Source organism: Pelophylax lessonae, assembly GCF_965119305.1.
Source record: "Pelophylax lessonae genome assembly, chromosome: 1".
Taxonomy (NCBI): domain Eukaryota; kingdom Metazoa; phylum Chordata; class Amphibia; order Anura; family Ranidae; genus Pelophylax; species Pelophylax lessonae.
In genome coordinates, this window is record NC_138768.1 from 179,393,884 (window position 1) to 179,420,766 (window position 26,883).

At 46.0% G+C, this 26,883-nt stretch overlaps 1 protein-coding gene across 1 annotated transcript in view; it reads left to right on the forward strand.

Annotated features, from left to right (window-relative positions):
* Positions 1 to 26,883, forward strand: part of WDR36 (WD repeat domain 36) — a 129,588-nt gene that overhangs the window by 46,468 nt on the left and 56,237 nt on the right. Inside the window, 2 exon segments of the mRNA XM_082269281.1 lie at positions 49 to 163; positions 17,074 to 17,239. Of these exon segments, the coding sequence (XP_082125407.1) occupies positions 49 to 163; positions 17,074 to 17,239 (281 nt within the window).

Genomic DNA, 26,883 nt, shown 5'->3' on the forward strand with positions numbered 1-26,883 from the left:
CGTACCAGGGTGTAAAGTAATTGTTAAATCTGTCTGTTTCTCTTTCAGGCTGTAGAGTTAACAAGTTGTGGCAATTTTGTGGTTATTGGCCTGTCAAATGGAAATGTAGATGTGTATAATATTCAGTCTGGAATTCACAGAGGCCGCTATGGAAAAGACACAGGCAAGTATTTAATTGTTTTATCTTATTTGACAGTGAAAAGTCAAACCAGTATGGGCAATTTCTTCCAAAATTTAGAAAGTGGCAAATGTATAATAAAAAATATAAGCTGCATATATTATAGTTCATTTCCAGGTTCTTTACAAATACAATTCTATAGCCCTGTAGGAGTTAAAATATATGGAAAACAAAAAAATAATCAGTAAACATACATAAAAATGTTACTGTCCAAGCAGTCTTAAGTGCCGGTTCACACTAACGCGGCACGACGTCGGGGGCGACCTGATAAGTCGCATGCACCGCGACTTCGGCGAGACTTGCACGGACTTCATATAATGAATGTCTATGCAAGTCGCTCCGATGTCGCCCCGAAGTAGTACAGGAATCTTTTTCTAAGTCGGAGCGACTTGAGTCGCTCCTATTAGAATGGTTCCCGTAGCACACAATGGACCGCGACTTGTCAGGCTGACCAGTCGCCTGACAAGTCGCAGTAGTATAAATGGAGTCTTACGGTTTATTCAGCAGCCAGGGGTGAACCTACTGGGATCTGATGCTCCCTGCAGTATCCAGGTACTAACAAGCAGCTGTCCCCCACCCCTGGAGAGTTCGACCATCTCCTCCCTGGGATGGCCACACCCCCGGGTTCCCATCCCCCCCCGCCCAGCCCCTATAAAATATTAGTCATTGTGGGTCTTTGGGGCCCCCCCTCCCCTCCCTGGCTGGCTATGCCACATGCTCTTAAGGGGGCCTGGTTGAAGTTGCTGCTGATTGGGCTGATCAGGTTTTCCTGGGGAGCATCAGGGGTTGAGCAGGGTTCCCTGCCACCCTGGGGGTTGGTGACAAGGGAAGGGATGTCCTCCCTACGGCGGTTGTTGGGCTGGGGGAGCGGATGTTTTACCATCTGCGTTCACGCGACTCACGCAGCCGGCAAAAGATTTAGGCCTTGGCTTTGCAGCCTACTCGATGGAAACTATGTGAGGGGGCCCCTGTGAGGGTGGCTGATGCCACTGCCTCCCCTTTGGGAACTCGCCTTCGCCTCCACTGCCCCTGGGTGGTCAGTGGCCGAATCAGGCGCTGCTGTTGGGGGGCAGCCTCAAGCCCCTACTCCTCTTTTGGGCAATTGCGGCTGGGCCTCCACAAAAATTTAGGCCATGGCTTGCGGCCTGCTAGGCCATGTGGTCAGCTTGGCACCTCCCTTGGAAGGGGTAGTGCTGTGGGGGTGCTTCATTTTTTTTCTAATGACCGCCTTACCGCCATTGTTGTGTGGGTCACCTGCCCTGTTTTAGTGAGGGTACCCTGCCTGCGCTTCTGCATCACGGCGGGCGGCACCCTTTTAAGGAGGCTATGTCCTCTATGGAGGGCGAACCCCCCCCTTGTTTTTTTTTTGCAGGGTTCGATAGGTGGTCCATTGTGGGCCCTTGGCCGGCGTCCCCTTTGCGGGATTGCAGTCGGCGGCCTTCTCTGATTTATGTTTTTCAGGGTGAGCTTAGTATACGGGGGCCCTACTGGATCTGCGTCCACGCGCCCTGAGTGCTCAGATAGTGAGGACGATTCCTCTGCTCCTCTAGCAGCGCTTTAATAGGCACTGGTGGATGCACTGTTTTGTGTCAGTGCATGAAACTTTAAAAATGGAGGTTTGCGGCTGATGTCGCCTCGGAGGCACCGGTTCCTTTTGGCACCCACCGGCCTTCCAAAGCGGCAGGGGTGTTCCTGTGGTTACCTTGACAACATTGTCACAAAACAGTGGGGTTGTTCCAAACGCAGTGGTTGCTAAGCATTTTTGCTTGCGGTATCCTTATGAGTATTAACTGCGTTACAGGTGGATGGTTCCATCTGTAGTGGACTCACCAGTTTCCCGGTTAAATTGAGCTACCTTCATTCTAGTTAAGGAGTCCCCGGCCTTTACAGGTCCAGCTAAAAAGAGGGTGAGGCTCTGGCCCGCCATTTGTGGCTGGTTTAGGCGATTAGGCCGTAATTACTATTGCCCTGCTGTTCTAACCGAGTGGGTTAAGCTTTTACGCCGGGACCTGGAGGAGAAGCTGCTCCCCCCTGTCTTGGTGGTTGGTCCAAGGGCTACAATTTGTCTGTGACGCCTCTTTGGATGCCACTCCCCTGCTTTCTAGACTATCTGCCCCAGCAGTGGTCCTGCGGTGCATTATCTGGCTGAAATGATGGACTGCAGACCAGGCTTCTAAGAAGGCCTTGTCTGATCTTCCATTCATGGGGGGGGTCACCTGTCACCTGTTTGGAGCTACTTTGGATGACATCATCAAGGGCCTCACAGGGGGAAAGAGTACTCTTCCTCAGGCTTCCAGGTGTTAACGGTCCTGTTGCAGACAGGACCTTCCTCAGGGTCTCAAGACAAGGAATCCAAACACTTTCGGGCCTCCGCTCGGGGTCTTGGTTGTGCAAACCACAAGCAGATCGAGCAGATGCTGCCAGACCTGCTGACAAAAATTCATCCGCATGAAGGGGTGCCCTTACCCGTATCTGGGGTGGGGGGGGACGTCTTAACTGCTTCCAGATCCGTGGACCTCCCTGATCATGGACAAGTGGGTCCACAAAGAGGGCAAGGTGCACCCAAGGCGCTAAACTGCTTTGTGCGAGTACGGAAGTTCGGCATGGAGTCCATGCGCATGATGCTGGCGTCCCTATATCAGGGGGATTTCCTCGCCTCCACTGACTTCAAGGATGCTTACCTTCACATCCCAATATGTGTTGCCCATCAACGTTTCCTCCGCTTTGCCGTGGGCGAGGAGAATTTTGAATTTGTGGCGTTACCCTTCGGTCTTGCTTCCGCTCCTCGGGTCTTCACTAAAGTGTTGGCCCCGGTTCTAGCATTACTGCGTCAGCAGAGGATCGCAGTACTGGGGTACCTGGATGATCTCGTACGCCTTGTTGGACTATTCAGGGACTACTCTGAAAAAACCCTGAGGGAGTTCAGTTGGATTCTGAATCTTCAAAAGTCTGCCCTGTTTCGGTCCACAAGCCCTAGTCTATCTGGGTCTGACTCTGGACTCGTCCTCAGCCAGAGTGTTTCTTTCTCGGGAGAAACTTCAAAAGTTGCAGGAGGCAATTCGGCTTTTGCTGAAAAGCAGATGGTCGTCTCTTTGGACTTGCATGCACCTGTCCGGGTTGGGAGGCGTCCTCAGGACAGATTGGGCTCAGGGGGTCTGGTCTCAGGAAGAGTCCAGGCTACTAATCCATGTACTGAAGCTCCGAGCGATCAGACTTTCTGGATCATTGGACAAGTCCGTCTCCAGGGGTGTCCGGTGCGGATTCAATCAGGCAATGCCGTGGCCAATGTCAAGTCTCCTGGTGGCTCGGGAAGTAGCCGGCATTCTAAGGTGGGCAGAAAGATTAGTTCCAGCCCTCTCTGCTGTGCACATTCCAGGGGTGGAAAATTGGCAAGCAGACTATCTGTCGACAGGCGTCCAACCAGGGAGAATGGGCTCTTCATCCAGAGGTGTTTTTCAGTTGTGTCTCTGGTGGGGTACTCCAGAGGTGGATCTGTTGGCCTCTCGCCTCAAGAGGAAGGTTCAGAGGTTTGTGGCACAGTCTTGGGATCCTATAGCCATTGCTACAGATGCTTTAGTGGCTCATTGGAGTCAGTATCGTCTGATTTACTTCTTTCCTCCTCTCCAGCTACTACGCAGGATCGAGGCAGAAGGGATTCGGGTCATCCTAGTGGCTCCAGACTGGCCTTGTCGGTCTTGGTACGCCAATCTGGTAAGGCTGGTCGTGGATGCTCCTTGGAGACTCCCTCTCTGGGAAGATCTGCTCTCCCAAGTGCCAATCTTCATCCTGCTTTACAGCCGCTGATTTGACGGCGTGGCTGTTGAAAGCCAGGTGCTGAAGGTTAAAAGCTAGAAAATATACTTCTAGGAAGATTTACTATAGTTACATAGTAGGTGAGGTTGAATAAAGACCATAGTGCATCCAGTTCAACCTGTGTAGGTGTGTGTGGCCGTAATCATCTCTCATACCCCTGAATGTTTTTCTCCTTGAGATGTACGTCTAAGAGTCTTTTGAAAGCCACCATACCTCCCGTAGAAACCACCTCTTGTGGTAGAAAATTCCACAATCTTGTAGCCCTAACAGTAAAGAACCACCCCACGTTGCCTGAGGTTAAAACGCTTCTCCAATCACATTGTATGCCCCCGAGTCCTCATGCAATCCTTTAGACTGAATAGCTTTTTTTATATGCTGAGATCACCATTGAGATATTTATGAATTGCTATCATGTCCCCTCTCAGGCGTCTCTTCTCCAGGGAGAATAAATCAAGCGATTGCAGACGCTCTTCATAATTAAGGTCCTCCAATCCCCTAATTAGTTTAGTTGCTCTTCTCTGGACTCTCTCCAGCTCCAACACATCCCTCCTGAGGACTGGTGACCAGAACTGGACAGAGTACTCCAGATGTGGTCCGACCAGAGTTTTATAAAGTGGAAGGATTATAGTCTTATCTCTGGAATACATCCCTTTTTTATGCATGCTAATATTCTGCCAGCTTTGGCATTTGCCGCTTGACACTGCATGCTATTGCCTAGTCTATCCTCTACCAAGACTCCCAGATCTTTCTCCATTTTTGATTCCCCCAAAGGTTCCCCCCCTCCCAAAGTGTATTGTGCTTTTATGTTTTTAGTCCCCAAGTGCAAAACCTTACACTTCTCCACATTAAACCTCATTTGCCATGTCATTGCCCACTGTTATTTTGTCCAGGTCATTCTGTAGGATATCTGCTTCATGCTGTGCAGTTATTGCCCTGCTCAATTTTGTGTCATCTGCAAAAACTGATATAGAACTACTGATCCCGTCCTCAATGCTGTTTATGAATAAATTGAACAAGGTTGGTCCCAGGACTGAGCCTTGGGGGACCCCACTTACCACCTCAGACCAGTCTAAGTATGCACTGTTTATTACCACCCTTTGGACACGCCCTTTTAACCAGTTCCGTATCCAAGAGTAAACCCTGCAGTCGATGCCTGCAGACCTTATTTTATAAATGAAGCGCTTGTGGTGAACTGTATCAAAAGCCTTAGCGAAATCCAGGTACACCACATCCACTGGTCTCCCCCTTCCTAGCTCACAGCTCACCTCCTCATAGAATGTTAAGAGATTGGTTTGACAAGAATGCCCATTTGTAAACCCGTGCTGATTACTGCTGATGATGTTGTCTTTAGCAAACTCTACTATATATAGTCCCTTATCATCCCCTCCAGAAGTTTACATACCATACTGACGGGCCTATAATTTCCCGGGACATGCCTCTGCCCTTTTTTGAATATCGGTACCACGTTTGCTTTCCTCCAATCCCCTGGTACATTTCCTGTCATAATACTGTCAGCAAAGAGCACGAACAGTGGTCTAGATATAGCCTTACTAAGTTCTTTCTTGGATGTACGCCATCCGGGCCTGGTGATTTTTGTGTTAATTTTATCCAGCCTTTTCCTGATTTCACCCTCTGTTAGCCATAGCGGCAAGTCCTGTGAATTACTACTTACCATACAGTCATGGTCAGTGTACCCCTCCTTTTCATGTGTAAAGACTGACGAGAAAAAAGCGTTCAGCACGGTTGCTTTTTCAGTGTCCTCTGTAGCCATCCTCCCATCATCGTTAATCATGTGTGCAACATGCTCTGCCCTAGTTTTTTGCTGTTGATATATTTAAAGAATTTCTTTGGGTTCTTTTTACTATCCTCCGCTATTTGTCTCTCAAAGTTGATTTTAGCCATTTTGATTTCGTATTTACTTTTCTTATTTGCCTCCTTGTATTGCTCGAAAGCCGATACTGTGCCCTCTGATTTATATTTCATGAAGGCCATTTTTTTCCCCTAATTTTTTTAACATTATGGTTTAGCCAGCCAGGTTTGGCTTTGTCTCTTCTAAATTTATTTCCCATAGGAATGCACTGCAAGATGCATTTGTTTAATATGTTCCTAAAGCATTCCCATTTTTCCTCCGTGGTCAGTGTTCCCAGGGTTTGGTCCCAGTTTACCCTTTCCATCATTGAGCATAATTTGGGAAAGTTTGCCCTTCTGAAGTTTAGGGTTCTTATGTTCCCCTCTTGCCTTGTTATATTGTTGTTTACGCTAAATGTGATCATCCTGTGATCGCTAGAGCCCAGGTTGTCCTGGACTCATACCTCCGAGAATAGGTCTGGGTCATTAGTGATCAATAGATCCAGGACTGCATTTCTCTAGTAGGAGAATCCACCAACTGAGACATGTAGTTGTCCTGTAACGTTTCCATGAATAGACGGACCTTCTGTGAGTGTGTAGTCCCCTCTTCCCAGTCAATGTCGGGATAATTGAAGTCCCCCAATATGATGACTGATCCCAGTTTTGCCACTTTACCCAACAGTGATATAAATTCCAGCTCTACCTCCTCCCTTTGGTTGGGTGATCATCGTACGTGGAAAACGTACATTGCGTGGTGTGAATCCCTCCGGGTTCACCCTCGTTCCTTTTTAAGTGACTCGGATCTTGGCTTTCCTACAATGAAGGGTTGTGCAGTGCCTGGCCTTAAGTACCTTCAAGGACCAGGTTTCGGCCTTGGCGGCTTTCTTTCAACGCCTGCTGGCAACACTCCTCCTGGTTGCTCCAGTGTGGTCTCCATTGCCGCCGTGGGACCTCCATTTGGTGTTGTCCATTCTCCAGAAGGCTCCCTTTTAAAATATTCGGGAGATTCCCCTGCTTACGTTGTCTCAGAAGGTGGCGTTTTGGTGGCCATTACTTCAGCACGCAGGGTGTCTGAACTGGTGGCGTGGTTCACAAGAATAAGTGGTTCTGCCTCCATGTCCATCGTTCCTTCTGAACGTTGTCTCTGACTTTCATCTGAATGAAGACATTGTGTTGCCCTCCCTGTGTCCCAAGCCTAAGTATCCTAAGGAAGTTGCCTTGCACTCCCTGGATGTGGTTCGGGCAATAAGGGTGTATCTGGCAGCTACGGAGTCATTTAGTTAATCAGACTCACTACTTGTCCTCACGGATGGACCTCACAAGGGGCTGGCTGCTTCTGCTGTGTCTATTTTCAGATGGATCAGACAGACTATGGGTCAGGTTCCTTAGAATTTAGAGGACTTTTCCTCTTTGAGGGAGTTTTTTTCAGGTGAGCTCCATTTGTTGACAGTTGAGCTCAAAGTTATCTGGTTGGCTATGTTTAGCCTTGGGGAAGTTTGTTTTTTCTTTTGTTTGACACTGCTTTGGGACGTCCCTACGTAAAATCAATTTCTCTGATGTTCATTGACGGACACAGCACCCACCCTTCTATGGAGTTGGGTTTTTTCCTTCTGACACTACTTGTTACAAAACATAATACCTATAGCAGGAAGTGGGAGTATACCCCCAGGGACTGCCCCATAGGCGGGTTCAAGCTTTTTCTCTGCCTAGTGTCCTACTCCTGTAGGGGACAGTATAACCCTATGGTCAAGAAGATGAAGAGCTGTGTCCGTCAATGAATATCAGAAAAATGGATTTTACGGTAAGACAAATATCCAATTTTTCGCTTTTGTCCCTCGTAGAGGTGAGTATTTCATAGTGTACTAGTATGCGATGCATATTAGCACACTATGCCTTTATCTTGCAGCGTTTTTTTTTTTTTTTCTCCAGCGGGTTTACATCCGCTTTAGCAAAATGCTCCAGACTTCATGTTTTGCTATTGTCTTAAGAGGCTGAATGTCCTTTCTTAAGCTCTGCTGAGAAAAATCTACCCACTTAACTGTTGTGTTAACTAAACCCCTATTTTTAACCTGTTTTGTTGGACAGGTTTATTTGGTTTGTTAGCAATCATAGGTCACAGGGATATCCAGTGTATAACCATGGAAATAAAAAGGGGAAATACTCCCATAGTGCATTACCATTGTATAACTTTAATAAATAAAAAGGGATGCACTCACATGTAAAAACGTATGTCAAAATCGTATGTCAGCGGAACAAACAATGATATGCAGCCGCAGCGTTCCTGCAGAACATTCCTCCTCGGATCGATAAACCACAGTGGTTTATCCTGACGGTGCGAGAGTTCGTATTGGTCCCTGGTGTTTAGATGGATCATCAGCATTAGCTCTCCACCATACTGCCGGGTGACCCATGATCCGAGGAGGAAACTGCAGGAACGCTGCGGCTGCATGTCATTGTTCTGCTGACATACAAAGTTTTTACATGTGAGTGCATCCCTTTTTATTTATTAAAGTTATACATTGGTAATGCACTATGGGAGTGTTTCCCCTTTTTATTTCCATGGTTATACACTGGATATCCCTGTGACCTATGATTGGTTGTCCCCGGAGAGAGTGCTCCTGCCTGGCCATTCCACTACATTGGAGGATCCCTCTTTCATATGAGCGTTCAGCCATCTATAATCTAGTGGCAAGAGCTATTTGGTAAGGAGCAATCTCTCACTATATTGTCTGGTGGATTCATTTCTACTCCTTGGCACACCTGATCTTCACCTTTCTTCATTTGTTTGGAGTTTTTCCTTTCCTGGAAACCTGTTTCAGCCAATACCTTCCTTTGTGGACTTTTTTAGTGTTTATTTTTTGGACTGTACATGTTAACATCATACTTTGATTCAGTATAGGTGTTTGTCATTCATAATTTAGCACTACACCATGCTGTTTTTATTATTCTTTTTGGAACTTGTACTATTGTTTCAGGTGTTAGCTGCTTCTCCTAAAGCGCATTGTTTTTTCTGTTTTTATATATTTCTGTGCTCGTATCGATGATGATATGACAGAATGGTCAGCCTCACTAATCTCCTTATGTCGTATGGATAATCACCAAGCAGTGTGGACCTGTGTTCCTATCAGGCGGCCGCCATGTTTCTGAAGACCGGGGTGTGCACGTGACTTCCCCCTATCGCTGTGTAAGGCGCACTGAGATTGGTCAATTAGGGATAGGTGGTTCCCCTACTTGGAACCTCATGAACCATAGCACTTTTCTGTCGTCCTCTGCTTCCTGGTGGTTGCTTACTTCATGTTTATTGGTTCAATGGTGCTATTTATCCATCATGTTTTCTGTCATACTTTTCTTCTTTTTCCTTTCGTGTTTCCCAGCATTAGGGTCTTTTTCCAATGAATCCTCTGTTTGTTATTAGATGGCCAAAGTATTAGAGTTTCAGCTTGAGGATCAGTCCTTCCAGTAAAAATTCAGGGTTGATTTCCTTTTAGGATTGACTGGTTTGATCTTCTTGCCATCCAAGAGAATTTCAAGAGTCTTCTCCAACTCTATAGTCAAAAAGCATTAATTCTTCGGCGTTCAGCCTTCCTTATGGTCCAACTTTAACAGCCATAGGTTACTACTGGGAATACCATAGCTTTGACTATATGGCACTTTGTCAGTAGTGTGATGTCTCTGCTTTTTTGTAATGTTGTATAGGTTTGACATTGCTTTCCTCCCAAGAAGCAAGCGTCTCTTAATTTCATGGCTACAGTCACCGTCTGCTGTGATCTTGGAGTCTAGGAAGATAAAATCTATCACTGTTTTCATTTCTTCTCCTTCTATTTGCCAAGAAGTGATGGTACCGGTTGCCATGATCTTAGTATTCTTAATGTTCAATTTTAGGCCAGATTTTGCGCTCTCCTTTTTCACCTTCATTAAGAGACTCTTTAGTTCTTCACTTTCTGCCATTAGTGTAGTATCAACTGCATATCTCAGGTTGTTAATATTTCTCCTTGCAATATTAATTTCGGCTTTGATTAGTCTATCCTGGCATTTGGCATTATGTATTCATACAAGTTAAGTAGGGTGACAATATAAATCCTTGCCGCACTCCTTTCTCAATTTTGAACCAGCCAGTTGTTCCATGTCCTGTTCTAACTGTTGCTTCTTGACTTGCATACCGGTTTTTCAGAAGACAGGTGGGGTGGTCTCCCATTTCTTTCAGTATTTGCCACATCTTGTGATACACACAATCGAAGGCTTTACTGTAATCATTAAAGCAGAAGTAGACATTCTTCTGGAACTCCCTTGCTTTCTCCCTGATCCAGCGAATGTTGGCAATTTGATCTACAATTCCTCTGCCTCTTCGAAATCCAGCCCGTACTTGTGGTAGCTCTCGGTTCACATGCTGCTTAAGCCTAGCTTGTAGAATTTTCAGCATAACCTTGCTAGCGTGTGAGATGAGTGCGGTAGTTTAAACATTCTTTGGAGCTGCCCTTCTTTGGTATTGGAATATACATGGACCTCTTCCAGTCCTGTGGCCATTGTTGAGTTTTCCAATTTTGTTGGCATATTGAGTGCAGCACTTAAACAGCATCATCTTTTATGATTTTAAATAACGTAGCTGGGATACCATCACTTCCGCTAGCTTTGGTCTCTCCAGGATATCCGGTTCAAGGTTAGTGATTGCATCATTGTGGTTATATGGGACATCCAGACCTTTCTTGTATAGTTGCCATCTCTTCTTTATCTCTTCTGCGGCCTATATAGTCCTTGCCATTTTTGTCTATTATCATGCCCATCTTTGCATAAAACTTTCTCTTGATATCTCCAATTTTCTTGAAAAGCTCTCTAGTCTTTTTCCGTTCTGTTGTTTTCCTATAATTCTTTGCATTGATTGTTTAAGAAGGTCTGTTTGTCTCTTTTTGCTACCCTGTGGAAGTATGCATTCAGTTGGGTATATTTTCCCTTTTCTCCATTTCCTTTTGCCTTCCTTCTTTGTTCAGCTATTTGTATGGCCTCATCAGATAGCCACTTTGCTTTCTGGCATTTCTTCTTCTTTGGGATGGTTTTCATCTCTGAGTCTTGTACGATGTTACACACTTCCTTCCATAGTTCCTCAGGCACTCTGTCTATCAGATCGAATCCATTAAATCTGTTCGTCCCCTCCACTGAGTATTCACAAGGGATCCAATTAGGGCTGCAACTAACGATTAATTTGTCTGTCGACTAATCTATCGATTATTTTTACGATTAGTCGACTAATCTAACGATTATTTTTATTTTATTTTTTTTTGTTTAATTGAGTGTTTTTTTGATTAGCTAATTAATCCTGTAATTAACCACTCTACTACCGCTCACGGTAATAGTACTGCGGCAGAGTGGCTCGTTCCCGTCCAGTCACGTAGTATTAACGTGACTGGACTCCTCCCCTTCTGGGCGGCGCTTGCGCGCCGCCGGAGGCTCGCTCCCGCTGTTTTCATTCACAGCGGGAGTCGGGCCAGGGGAGGAGCAGCGGCGATCGCCGCTGCTCTTACCCGATCGTCGGGGATCGAGTCTGGAGATCCGCCCGCTGTGTGTAAACACAGCGGGCGGATCTCCATAGTGACAGGGAGTGACAGATCGGACTGTTCAGCATAGCTGGACATCCGATCTGTCCATGAATCACATAGTCACCTCCCCCCCTACACGTCAGTAAGCACCAGGCATACATTAACCCCTCCCTCTCCAATAAAATTAACCCCTTCCCTGCCAGTGTCATTTTTACAGTAACAGTGCATATATATAGCACTGATTACTGCAGTAATGTCACTGGTACCCCCAAAAGTGTCAAAAATGTCAGTCAGGGGTCCGGTCTGTCCGCCGCAATGTCGCAGTCCCGCAAAAAAAATCGCAGATCGCCGCCATTACGCGTTAAAAAAAAAACACCAAAAATGACAGAAATCTTTCCCTTTGTTAGTAAACGCAATAACTTTTGCGCAAACCAATCAAAATACGCTTATTGCGATTTTTTTTACCAAACATATGTAGCATAAAACAAATTGGCCAAAAACTTTTAAAAAAATTGGTTTTTACATCTTTTTTGGGGGGGAATTTCATATAAAAAAATGTGAAAAATATTGTTATTTTTTCAAAATAAACGCTCTTTTTTTGTTTATAGCGCAAAAAGTAAAAATCGCACAGGTGATCAAATACCACCAAAAGAAAGCTCTGTTTGTGGGAGAAAAAGGACGTAAATTTCGTTTGGGTACGGCGTCGCTCGACCGCGCAATTGTCAGTTGAAGTCGCACAGCGCCAAATCGCAAAAAGTGGCCTGGACGGAAGACAGCAAAATCCTCCGGTTGTAAAGTGGTTAATACAGACCCCTCAGTAAGCCCCCTCCCAGTACAGACCCCACAGTAAGCCCTCCCACCTAGTACAGACCACTTAGTAAGCCCCCCCTCCCTGCAGCCAGTCAGTAGGAAAGACCCTATATGTCTCGTATGTAGGACTGTGCCTACCCATCATGTCCCAGGAGCTATGCCTAGTCATGTCCCAGGAGCTATGCCTAGTCATGTCCCAGGAGCTATGCCTAGTCATGTCCCAGGAGCTATGCCTAGTCATGTCCCAGGAGCTATGCCTAGTCATGTCCCAGGAGCTATGCCTAGTCATGTCCCAGGAGCTATGCCTACTCATGTCCCAGGAGCTATGCCTACTCATGTCCCAGGAGCTATGCCTACTCATGTCCCAGGATCTATGCCTACTCATGTCCCAGGAGCTATGCCTACTCATGTCCCAGGAGCTATGCCTACTCATGTCCCAGGAGCTATGCCTACCCATCCATGTCCCAGGAGCTGTGGGCACCCACTCATCCATGTCCCAGGAGCTGTGCCCACCTACCCACTCATGTCCCAGGAGCTGTGCCCACCTACCCACTCATGTCCCAGGAGCTGTGCCCACCTACCCACTCACGTCCCAGGAGCTGTGCCCACCTACCCACTCACGTCCCAGGAGCTGTGCCCACCTACCCACTCACGTCCCAGGAGCTGTGCCCACCTACCCACTCACGTCCCAGGAGCTGTGCCCACCTACCCACTCACGTCCCAGGAGCTGTGCCCACCTACCCACTCACGTCCCAGGAGCTGTGCCCACCTACCTACTCACGTCCCAGGAGCTGTGCCCACCTACCCACTCACGTCCCAGGAGCTGTGCCCACCTACCCACTCACGTCCCAGGAGCTGTGCCCACCTACCCACTCACGTCCCAGGAGCTGTGCCCACCTACCCACTCACGTCCCAGGAGCTGTGCCCACCTACCCACTCACGTCCCAGGAGCTGTGCCCACCTACCCACTCACGTCCCAGGAGCTGTGCCCACCTACCCACTCACGTCCCAGGAGCTGTGCCCACCTACCCACTCACGTCCCAGGAGCTGTGCCCACCTACCCACTCACGTCCCAGGAGCTGTGCCCACCTACCCACTCACGTCCCAGGAGCTGTGCCCACCTACCCACTCACGTCCCAGGAGCTGTGCCCACCTACCCACTCACGTCCCAGGAGCTGTGCCCACCTACCCACTCACGTCCCAGGAGCTGTGCCCACCTACCCACTCACGTCCCAGGAGCTGTGCCCACCTACCCACTCACGTCCCAGGAGCTGTGCCCACCTACCCACTCACGTCCCAGGAGCTGTGCCCACCTACCCACTCACGTCCCAGGAGCTGTGCCCACCTACCCACTCACGTCCCAGGAGCTGTGCCCACCTACCCACTCACGTCCCAGGAGCTGTGCCCACCTACCCACTCACGTCCCAGGAGCTGTGCCCACCTACCCACTCACGTCCCAGGAGCTGTGCCCACCTACCCACTCACGTCCCAGGAGCTGTGCCCACCTACCCACTCACGTCCCAGGAGCTGTGCCCACCTACCCACTCACGTCCCAGGAGCTGTGCCCACCTACCCACTCACGTCCCAGGAGCTGTGGGGACTGACTGCTGGTACCAAAAAGAAAGCCATGTTCACTCACTTGTCGGGCCCCCTCATTGAACTCCTGCAGGCTGAAGTCCTGATCCAGGAAGGCGCTGACTGCTGTACTCCCGCCTGATACATCGCTGCTCCGCTGCAGCCGGGGGCAGGAATGGGAGCCGCACGGGCCGACATACCGAGCTTGGTCCCTTCAGACTCAGCCAGGACACTCGGAGCGCCGTCCTCCACATCCTGTGCACATCCTGTGCGGGGCTAAGCATGGCAGTGTGGACGGAGCCCGGGAAAGGGGATTTCACCCGGCCAGCAATGCTTCAAGCGGCACTGCGGCCGGCCAGGGTGCGTGTGGCGTCACGTGTTGACGCCTTTCACGCACGTCGACGATTTTTTGTAGTCGACACGTCGTGGCAGCCCTAGATCCAATTTAGATCATATCTGAAATGTCTAGTGGTGTTTCCCACTTTCTTCAAATTAGGACTGAATTTTGCCAAAAGAAGCTCATAGTCTGAGCCACAGTCAGCTCCAGGTCTTGTTTTTACTCACTCTATAGAGCGTCTCCATCTTTAAGCAATAATTGTTCTCTTCCTGGCCTTGAGCATTAGGTTGATTCATGCATCCTTCCCTCGGTCATTAACTGCTCCCCCTTCAGGATTGGGACTCATGAGCTTCGAGTGTTGGCCATTCAGGCAGCCATTGGGCTACTAAGTAGCCTTTCAGCTCTGTATGTTGGGCCTAGGTTGTTTCTCTGTTGACTGCTTTTGTATGTTCCAACAGTATCACAATGTGTGTGTGTGTGTGTGTGTGTGTGTGTGTGTGTGTGTCCCTCAATGGACGGGAAAGATAATAAGAATTTTGTACTTATCGTAAAATACTTTTTTAGGAGTATGTTGAGGGACTTTGATCCCACTCCCTGAGACAGGCTTGGAGTAGGAGGGGTTATTATGGGCTAGCCCCAAAACCTTTTTTTCTCTCTAGTTTCCAGTCCCAGAAGCTTTATTATCGTAGTTGGAAATCTTCTGGTATGAGTGCAGTCAATTTAATCCCAGAGATGGATCTGTACACGGCCTTCTGGCCTTTACCACAAACAGGTCTTGACCAGCACCTAGCTCTCAGCACCCTCAATGGGTAAATGTTGTCCTCCTCCATCCTTTTCCATAGGTGTTTCTCTTATCGGACCCCCTTTTCAGGAGCCTGTACTCTGCTAGTGCTTTAAATTGATTCTTTCTGCCTTGCAGTAACCTCCCTATTTCCCAGTAAGGCAGCATTTCTGGTGGCCATCACATCTGCTACACGTATCTCAGAGCTGGAGGTTCTTCACTGTAAAGAGTCCTTTCTCAAACTTCACAATGACAAGGTGGTATGCTCTAGACCATCTTTCCTTCCAAAGGGGGTTTCAGCATTCTATAGGCCATTGTTCTACCATCCTTATACCTTGCTCCTAAGAATCCAAAGGAAGTCTCTCTCTCTCTCTGCATTAGTTTGACATTGTCAAAACCATTAGCGTGTGCCTTAAAGCTACTGCTTCCATTAAACATGTTCTTTCTTCAGGACCTTACAATGGGCACCATGCTTCAAAAATCCACCATTGCTAGGTGGATATGGAATTTGATTGATTGCTTATGCTCTGAAACACACACCTCCTCCTGCGCTTACACATTCCACCAGAGCTTTCAGAGCATCCTGGGCCTTTAGGCACCGAGCATCTGTCACCCAACTCTGTAAGGTCACTTACCTGGTCTTCTGTTCATACTTTTTCAGTTTTAATAGGTACATGTTCAGCTGGTAAACCAAAACCTAGAGAAAAGTCGGACTATATAGGCCAAAACACGAAGTCTTCTAAAAAAAAAAAAACATAATTTTTTTATTTTACATGGTGTTTAAAAACAAAGAGCTTTCAGAAACACAATTATCATGGTGCTTATCGAATCAACTGTATATATAGAGCAATTGTTAAAATTTTGTATCATTGGAATTATCAAGCAAGGAGTCTTCATGTGTCAACGTGTTTCACCGAGATATATAGCTTCATCAGGACGCATGAACGTTCTGTGTCATTAGAATTATCAAGCAAGATTTTAACAATTGCTCTATATATACACTTGATCTGATAAGCACCATGATAATTTTTTTTTTTTTTTTTTTTTTAAATCTTTGTTTTTTAAAACCATGTATAATAAAATGTATAATTTTATATAAGACTCCAGATTTTGACCTAATATAGTCCGACTTTTCTCTAGTTTTTGGTTTATCTATGCAATACGGATGTTGGCCTAGAGTGTCACATTATAAGGTATATTTCAGTGTTCAGCTGATGCAGGCTTTGGCCACACGGTTCTCTCAGCGGCACTCCGAACCTGAGTTTTTTACTCCTGTTGTTTTTGTGCCTTTTCGCTCAGTTCTGTTGCCCACCTTTATTTCCATTGCTTTTGAGCATCCTATGGTGTATGTATAACTTGCCTCAGCCCACCTGTAAATTCCATATCTTGGAGTACAGGACATAGGCCACCCTCCCTGAACTCTCCTTGTTACTTTTTATTGTTTACCTCAAAATTGAGGACATACAGTGTGGGGCGGGGTTATAGAGGATTTGCCCCATTGGGACATCTCCTAAAACTGGCCAGTGTCCAATCATCTGAAAGTGCAAGCCGGAACCCATGACCCATACACTAAATTGATATTTGAATCTGGCCTGCTTAATATTTCTGATCTTTTCCCTTTTGAACAATTAGAAAAATGTAATGTAAAAATAATTGATAGTTTGTTGTTTTTTATTTTAGTTTATTTTAGAAGGTTACTTTCCGAACCGTTTGTTGAGTTTCCCCAGGGAAACAAAGGCTGCCGATATAAATTCATCAAGCAGTAATGTTTGGAACAGCTGGTGAACCTGGTCCTATGGACACAAGGTGATATTGGCTGTGGTCCCACCCTGATAGATTTATCACTACATCTCATTTGGCCGTCATGGAAAAGTAGGGGGAAATCCAAGATTACTGTTACTGGTAGTCTTGTTTATAAGCCAGTATTCCCTCCTAATACTGTGAGTAGGGTCTATTCAAACTCTGAGGAGGAGATGGTAGGGTGGGACTTTTATTTTTCTATGTGTGTTTTCTGTCCCAGTTGAATGGGAGGAGCAGTTTCTCAGTTGACTATCATGGAAGTAAGTATACCATTTAAGAGTAATTCTGGATTTTTAGTCAGTTTGAGCAGAACTGCATAAATAAAGCAAAGCTGGCTGGCTGCTCCACTTCTTTGTGTGTAGATCAGTTTATTTCATAGATTTTTTATGTCTTACTTTAGCCCATGATGGCCCAGTCAGGGCAGTGGCTGTAGATGGCTTAAACCAGATGACAATCACAGCTGGCAACGACCAACTGATCAAGTTTTGGAAGTTCAATTCGAAAGAGTTAATTCAGACGGCAGACCTCAGCATTTCTCCAACGGCCATTTTACTTCATAGAGAGAGGTAAAGGAAACAGTGTATTCTCTTCAGTTTTCTGTAAATTATGATGCTGTTTTAGAAAACATATTGTACGCTATGTAAGGGCTCATTTATACGGGCATCCAAAATGCAGCTTTTACATGTGTACAGCGTATAGTTGTGTATATATTTAAATGCAGCACTATGGGAATTTGGGGGGGGGGGGGGGGGCAGGCATACACACAGCTGTGTCTACAAATAAAAATGTGAAACGCGTTTAGTGGCATACAATAAAGTTGGACACGGCTGTGTCAGGGGAAATATATTTGTAGGTTTTACACATGTATTTATTGGAAGAATTGCACACATCCACGTGCACTTTAGGTACGTATTTTACACAGGATCATCTTCTAGTTCTGCCACCAAGAACCTGTTTCATTAGGAAAATATGCATATGGCCGTGTAAATAAATCTGAATGCATATGTGTGCTGCCCAGGAGGTCGAGAGACCAAGTAAATGAAGATATCTTGAAGGAGAAGCCCAGAAAATCTTCAAAACGGATGTGAAAGGGGCCTGACTGCTGGGTGTCTCCATCCACTCTGTCTTTTGTACTGTTATAAAATAGAAAAGTGACTGCAGAAAAAGACTGAGTAGTCCATCAAGCCTGCCCATTTTTTTTTTTTCAATAGAAACATGGAAAAGTGACGACAAAAAAGACTGAATATCTAAAGATGACCATACACTATGCAATCTCCTTTAGATTTACACAAACTATGGAATAGGAGAATCCATCTGAATATTCTATTAAATTTGTATTAAATCAGATAGGCCCTTGCACTTCATAGCTGACGGTAGATCTAAAGGTGTTTACATTAAAGTGGTTGTAAACCCACTTTAATTACTTTTACCTATAGGTAAGCCCAGTGTTTCTCAACTCCGGTCCTCAGGGCACACTAACAGGCCAGGTTTGCAAGAAAACTGAAATATATCACAGGGGATATAATTTGCTGCTCAGTTATTGCAGTATTCTAGTCTGCATCTCCCAAAGGTGATACTTAAAATCTGGCCTGTTAGTGTGCTCTTAGGACTGGAGTTGAGAAACACTGGGTAAGCCTATATTAAGGCTTACCTATAGGTGCTGGGTGCTGTAAATATCTCCTAAACTTGCACCGTTTAGGAGATATTTGCAGTGCATGCAGCCGATGACATCATTGGCGCATGCGCTCTGAAGAAATTGCCACCCGTGCGGTTTCTTCAGAGCCCAGTGCCGTGACTGGTGGCTCCCGCGTCACCCGGTTCCGGCCAGTAATACTGTTGGGAGTCCGCAGACCCGGAAGAAGACGGGTGAACATGGATGCGGCCAGCAGCGTGGACATTGTGGGCTTCGTTGGAGGTAAGTGTCACATAATGTGCTAGTATGTGATGCATACTAGCACATTATGCATTTACTTTGCAGGGAAGAAAAAAAAAAAATTGAGGAGTTTACTTCCTCTTTTAACCACTTTACGACCGGCGCACGACGATCTACGTCGGCACTCAGCCCCGGCCAGGCAAACTGACGTAGGCCTACGTCAGCACAATTTGCCGGCCCTGTGCGCGCTCCCGCGCGTCCCCGCCGCCGATGATGACTCGATTGGGTTCAGAACCGATCAGTCATCAGGTCCAGGCCAATCATTTTTGGTCTGGACCTGTTGATCGGTCCTGCCCAATCAGATCATCCTCTAAGCCTGTGAAATGTAAACACAGGCTTAGAGGAGATGTGCCCTCCCCCCACAACGGTCTTTTTGGATCCAGCGTGAGAGGAGAGCACATCTTACTGTGAGTACTGCACCAAGCACACCCACACACAGTTAGATAGGCACATTTCACCCCCGATCGCCCCCCCAATTAACCCCTACAGCACCTGACACAACACACACTATATACAGCATATAGCATATACATATATACCTGTATAAGTGTGATTTGTGAACAGGTGTAGCCCTTGCGACCCCCCCTTTTCCACTCAAATTACCCCCCACCCCCCCTAATAAAGATTTAACCCACTGATCCCCCCTGAACCCCCCCTGATCACCGCCGTTAACCCCTACACCCTCTGTCACATCAGCACTAATACAAACGCAATATACGGTGTTATTGTATTTTTGTATTAGTGTCATTGTGATCAGAATTAGCGCAGGCGACTAAGTTTCTGTCCCAAGAAGGTTTAGGGTCCCCGCCACCCGCCCAATAAAGATTTAAGCCCCTGACCCCCCCCTGATCACCCCTACACCCCCTGCCATAACACACACCGTATACAGTATATAGCATTTTGCTATATACCCGTATAAGTGTGATTTGTGGTCAGGTCTAGCGCTTGCGACCCCCCTTTTTCCACTTGAATTACCCGCCACCCCCCCCCTAATAAAGATTTAAGCCCCTGATCCCACCTGATCCCCCCCTGATCACCGCTAGTTAACCCCTACACCCTCTGTCACATCAGCACTAATACAAACGTAATATACTGTGTTTTTGTATTTTTGTATTAGTGTCATTGTGATCAGAATTAGCGCAGGCGACTAAGTTTCTGTCCCAAGAAGGTTTAGGGTCCCCCCCACCCGCCCAATAAAGATTTAATCCCCTGATCCCCTCCTGATCACCCCTACACCCCCTGCCACAACGCACACTGTATACAGTATATAGCATTTTCTATATACCCGTATAAGTGTGACTTGTGACCAGGTTTAGCGCTTGCCACCGTTCCTTTTATCCTTAGGATACCCGCCAGTCCCTTCCAATAAAGATTTAAACCCCTGATCCCCCCCTGATCACATCCCGTTAACCCCTACACCCTCTGTCACATTAGCACTAATACACACATAATATACTGTTTTTACTGTATTTTGTATTGGTGTCATTGTTACTTGAGGTTGCGCTAGCTAGCTAGTTTCTTTCCCAAAGGAGGTTTAGGGTCCCCGCCACCCCCCCCAGATCCCCAGCGCATAGTTTAGAAGTAACCCCTTGATTGCCACACACGCACGCACGCACCTACACTTCCATTTCTAGTATAGTGTTTGAACAGATCAATATCTGATCTGATCAGAACTATACTAGCGCCCCCATAGTTTAGGGTTCCCAAAACGCAGTGTTTGCACGATCAGTACTGATTCCGGCCAGCACCTGCGTTTAACCCTTTCACCCAGGCAAGTGTAGTAATCAATAGATTACTGTCACTTGCAAAAAAACACAAGACACAAAACCGCTGTGTTAGCAGAGTCAGGCCTGATCCCTGCTAGCATTAGCAGTTTTTTTTGTAGCGCTTGAAATAATCTTCGACAACCAGGTGCTTTTATTACCTGTGATTTGCATCACTGTACGAGTAAATTTAGTTACCAAAATGACCAAACGTTCGTACAGGGATGAAGAGCTTCTCAGTTCTATGCTGACCGAGTCATCTGATAGCGAAGGGGAAGCTACAATGACCGAATTAGTGTCAGTATATGAACCTGATGACGGCAGCGGCTCCCTGACAGATAGCTCCGACGACAGATGGGTCCCTGTTAGACCCAGGCGTACCCGACCCCATTCTGAAGTTGTTGTGATGCAGGAATCGCAGGGTGCTCATATGGAGCAGAGTGTGGGTACTAGTGCCGCTCATCCTTCTGGCGACCTGGCAAGCGCCAGCGGCCTAGTACAACCTGGACCTAGTACAACCAGCACTGCAGTAAGACCTGGTGACGTGGCGAGTCCCCTAAGTGCAGTTGAAGCTGGTGCGGTGGCTAGCACAAGTAGTGGCCCGCAGCCACCGCGTATTCGAAGACAGGCCCGTAGAGCCCATAGTGCCCTCCCTGATGCGCTGGCATTTCCTAATTGGCAACCCACTGATACTACAGCGCCAGTACTTCCCCCCATTCACCGCCCAACCTGGAATCCACGTGGAGACAGCTGGTTTTACGCCCCTGAACTTTTTTGAGCTGTTCTTCACGGAAGATCTTTACAGATCTATTGTGGATCAATCAAATTTATATGCACAACAGTTCATCGCCGCCAACCCAAATTCACACCTTGCCAGACAATTCAGCTGGAAACCTATAACGGTTTCCGAATTTAAGATCTTTCTGGGCCTTTCCCTCCACATGGGCATAACTAAACAGAGTGAATTGCGGCTATATTGGTCCACTAGCCCAGTTCACCATATGCGCATGTACTCTGCCTCTATGTCCAGGACGAGATACGAGCAAATTCTGCGATTTATGCATTTCAGCGACAATGAACTCTGTCGTCCTCGGGGAGACCCTGCATACGATCGTCTCCACAAAATTCGGCCCCTCATAGACCACTTCAATCAGCGGTTTGCAGCCTTGTTTACCCCCGAACAAGTTGTCTGCGTTGACGAGTCCCTGATTAAATTTACTGGCCGCCTTGCTATGAAACAGTACCTCCCCAGCAAGCGTGCCAAGTACGGGGTCAAACTGTATAAATTGTGTGACAGGGCCACAGGCTATACAGTTAGTTTCCGGGTCTATGAGGGAAAAGATAGCTGTGTGGAGCCCCCCAACTGCCCAGACTACATAGGGAGCAGCGGTAAGATCGTTTGGGACTTGGTGTCACCCTTATCCGGAAAGGGGTACCATTTGTACGTGGACAACTTTTATACAAGCGTGCCACTATTTAGTCACCTTCTTGATTTACAAATTGGCGCATGTGGCACCGTGCGACCTAATCGCCGGGGCTTCCCCCAACGGCTTGTAGATTCCCGTCTTAGTCGGGGGGCGAGAGCCTGCTTGAAAACGGACAAATTACTTGCGGTGAAGTGGAAGGATACACGGGATGTTTATGTTCTGTCCTCCCTTCACCCAGACACGACGATCCAAATTCCTACGGCAACTGGCGTTGTGGAGAAACCCCTCTGTGTCCACGAATATAACCTTAACATGGGAGGGGTGGACCTTAACGACCAGCTTTTGGCGCCGTATTTAGTTGCCCGTAAAGCCAGACGCTGGTACAAAAAAGTGTCTGTTTACCTATACCAATTGGCTATGCTGAACGCCTTTGTCCTATACAGGGCGTCAGGACGAACTGGATCTTTCCGGGAATTCCAGGAAGAGATCATCCTTGCCTACCTGTACCCAGGAGGCATGCCTGCCCAACTTCCCCTTCCAGATGCAGTGAGCCGGCTGCATGAGAGGCATTTTTCACATGTCCTCCCGAGTACCCCTACCCAAAGATGGCCCCAAAGAAGATGTCGTGTCTGTAGCAAGCGCGGATTTAGGCGTGACACCCGTTATTATTGTCCCAAATGTCCTGACCAACCTGGTCTCTGCATCGGGGAATGTTTCGAGCGCTACCATACACTAGTGGATTATTAGCGTAGGGTACAGCACGACACAGTGTAGGGCACATAAACACAGGGTCTCGAAGGATGTTGGATGTCCATCGACATTTTGAGAGACCCAAGCTGGAAGAGAAGATCGCAGATGATCGCAGTCCCTCCCAAATCAAGAAGTAAAGGAACAGTTAGAAAGAAAAATAAAAGGATCCAAAAACTGTTGTGGTGTCAGTAATTTTATATGTCCTTCTACTCCTTCCTACTATACTTTTTTTCAATGTCCTTTGTTTGTTTTTTCATTCTTTTGTGACCTGTTTCTCTTGCAGGTCCCTCGTCGGCTACCACGCATTGATTTTATATATTCTGACACAAACAGCGTTTGCGCTCAGCATATATGGATACCTTTGCTGATAGCAGCTGTGGTGATTTTCTGATTTCAGCACTGCAGTTAAAATCCTATTTTGGTATACGTGGATAGCGCCGTGTATACCCATCATTAAATTCAGTGGGTGGTTGTTTGGGCGGTTAATGATGAAGATCCAAAAACTGTTGTTGTCAGTCATTTTATATGTCCTTCTACTCCTTCCTACTATACTTTTTTTCAATGTCCTTTGTTTGTTTTTTCATTCTTTTGTGACCTGTTTCTCTTGCAGGTCCCTCGTCGGCTACCACGCATTGATTTTATATATTCTGACACAAACAGCGTTTGCGCTCAGCATATATGGATACCTTTGCTGATAGCAGCTGTGGTGATTTTCTGATTTCAGCACTGCAGTTAAAATCCTATTTTGGTATACGTGGATAGCGCCGTGTATACCCATCATTAAATTCAGTGGGTGGTTGTTTGGGCGGTTAATGATGAAGATCCAAAAACTGTTGTTGTCAGTCATTTTATATGTCCTTCTACTCCTTCCTACTATACTTTTTTTCAATGTCCTTTGTTTGTTTTTTCATTCTTTTGTGACCTGTTTCTCTTGCAGGTCCCTCGTCGGCTACCACGCATTGATTTTATATATTCTGACACAAACAGCGTTTGCGCTCAGCATATATGGATACCTTTGCTGATAGCAGCTGTGGTGATTTTCTGATTTCAGCACTGCAGTTAAAATCCTATTTTGGTATACGTGGATAGTGTCATGTATACCCATCATTAAATTCAGTGGGTGGTTGTTTGGGCGGTTAATGATGAGTAATACTACGCATTATTCCTGTGCTGATTTCTGATAGGTTCTCTTTTTTTCCGTTCAGCCCACAGGCTGCATGAAAAAAAAAAAAACCTATATGCCAAACAAGGACCAGCAATGTACTGGTACGTTGCTGGACTTTGAGTGGTTATACCAGGATGATGCCTGCAGATTTAGGCATCATCTTGGTATCGTTTTTTACAGCCAGCGGTCGGCTTACATGTAAAAGCAATTCTAGCAGGTAATTGACCGCTAGACTGCTTTTACATGCAGTGGGAGGGGCCTCCCCCCCCCCACCGCCGCCTTCCGCAGCCTTCCATGGTTTTTCTCTGGCTCTCCTGTCCCACCGGTTAACCCGAGAGTGCAGCCGGTGGTTCAATTATCTAACCATAGAGCTAATTGGAGATGAGAATGGCTCCAATCATCTCTATGGCCTAAGATGCCGGAGGCTACGAGCATTTTATGACTTCTGTTTCGCCAGAAATAAACAGGGCCATTGGGAAATTGGGAAAGTATTTTATCACACCAATTTTGGTGTGGTCAGATGCGTTAAGGTCAGAGGAGAGATCTAGAGTCTAAAAGACCCCAATTTTTTTTAAAAAGAGTACCTGTCACTACAGATTGCTATCATAGGGGATATTTAAATTCACTATGATAACAATAAAAATGATTTAAAAAAAAAAAAAAATTAAAGGAAAGGTGTCAAAATAACATAAAAAAGCAAAAGAAAAAAAAAAATTGAGCCCCCCCCCTTACCCCCGGTGCTTGCGCGCAATGGCGCACGCAAGCGGTGGTCTAGTGTCATATGTAAACCACAATTGCAGCATGCATGTGAGGTATCGCCGCGATCGCCAGATCGAGTGCAGTAATTCTTGCAGTAGACCTCCTCTGTAAGTCTAAAGTGGTAACCTGTAGAGACTTTTAAAGGTTTTCAAAAATGTACATACGTTTTTGTCGCTGCGCAGGCATGCGCAATTTTTAAAGCATGTCATGTTAGGTGTCTATGAACTCGGCATAAGATCATCTTTTAAATTTTACCAAAAAAATTGGAATTATATAGTGTATTTGTGCAATAAATTAAAAAAAAATGTATTTTTTTCGCAAAAATTGCGTTTGGAAAATCTGTGCGCAAATACCGTGTGACAAAAAAATTTGCAACATCCACCATTTTATTCTATAGGGCCTCTGCTTTAAAAAAATATATAATGTTTGGGGGTTCAAAGTAATTTTCTAGTAAAAAAAAAATATTTTTTCATGTAAACAAAAAGGCACAGAAAAGGCTTGGTTTTCAAGTGGTTAGAAGAGTGGGTGATGTGTGGATAAGATTGAGTATAAAATGCCGGAACTGTTCAAACACCCCCCTAATGACCCCTTTTTGAAAAGTAGACACCCAAAGCTTTTTTCTGAGAGGCATGGTGAGTCCATGGAGTATTTTATATTTTGCCACAAGTTTCGGGAAAATTATTATTTTTTTTTTTTTTGTTGTTTTTTTACAGAAAGTTGTCACTAAATGATATATTGCTCATGCATGCCATGGGAATATGTGAAATGACACCCCAAAATACATTCTTTTGCTTCTCCTGAGTACAGGGATACCACATGTGTGAGACTTTTTGGGAGCCTAGCTGTGTACGCGCCCCCGAAAACCAATCCACATCTTCAGGTTTTCTAATGGCGTAAATTGCTGATTTTACCCCTGACTACCTGTCACAGTTTCAGAGGCCCTGAAATTTCAAGATGGCACAAAACCCCCCCAAATGACCCCATTTTGCAAAGTAGACACTCCAAGCTACTGGCTGAGAAGTATGGTGAGTCCATGGAATAGTTTATATTTTGCCACAAGTTTCGAGGAAAAAAAATTTTTTTATTTTTTTTTATTTTTTTACACAAAGTTGTCAGTAAATGATATATTGCTCACACAGGCCATGGGTATATGTGAAATGACACCCCAAAATACATTCTGCTGCTTCTCCTGAGTACAATGATACCCCATGTGTGAGACTTTTTGCCAGTCTAGCCGCGTACAGGACCCGGAAAACCAATGCGCACCTTTAGGCTTTCTAAGGGCGTAAATTGTTGATCTCACTCCTTACTACCGATCACAGTTTTGAAGTCCATAAAAAGCCAAGATTGCACAACCCCCCCCCCAAATGACCCCATTTTGCAAAGTAGACACTCCAATCTATTTGCTGAGAGGCATGGTGAGTATTTTGCAGCTCTAATTTTTTTTGGAAAATGAAGAAAAAACAGGAAAATGCATTTTTTTTCCTCTTTTTTCAATTTCCAAAACTTTGTGACAAAAAGTGAGATCTGCAAAACACTCAACATGCCTCTCTGCAAATAGCTCAGGGTGTCTACTTTCCGAAAAGGGGTCATTTGGGGGGGGTTGTGCTGTCTTGGCATTTCATGGCCTCCAAAACTGGGATAGGTAGTCAGGAGTGAAATCAACAATTTACGCCCTTGGAAAGCCTGAAGGCGATGATTGGTTTTCGGGGTCCTGTACTCGGCTAGACTGCAAAAAAGTCTCACACATGGGGTATCCCTATACTCAGGAGAAGCAGCAGAATGTATTTTGGGGTGTCAGTTCACATATACCCATGGCATGTGTGAGCAATATATCATTTACTGACAACTTTGTGTAAAAAAAAAAAAAATATATATATATATATATATTTCCCGGAACTTGTGGCAAAATATAAAATATTCCATGGACTCACCATGCCTCTCAGCAAATAGCTTGGGGTGTCTACTTTCCAAAATGGGGTCATTTGGGGGGGTTTTGTGCTATCTTGGAATTTTAGGGCCTCCGAAACTGTGATAGGTAGTCAGGAGTGAAATCAACAATTTACGCCCTTGGAAAGCCTGAAAGCGGGGACTGGTTTTCGGGGACCTGTACTCGGCTAGACTGCAAAAAAGTCTCACACATGGGGTATCCCTGTACTCAGGAGAAGCAGCAGAATGTATTTTGGGGTGTCATTTCACATATACCCATGGCATGTGTGAGCAATATTTCATTTACTGACAACTTTGTGAAAAAAAAAAAAATAAAAATATATATATATGTATTTCCCGGAACTTGTGGCAGAATATAAAATATTCCATGGACTCACCATGCCTCTCAGCAAATAGCTTGGGGTGTCTACTTTCCAAAATGGGGTCATTTGGGGGGGGTTTGTGCTATCTTGGAATTTTAGGG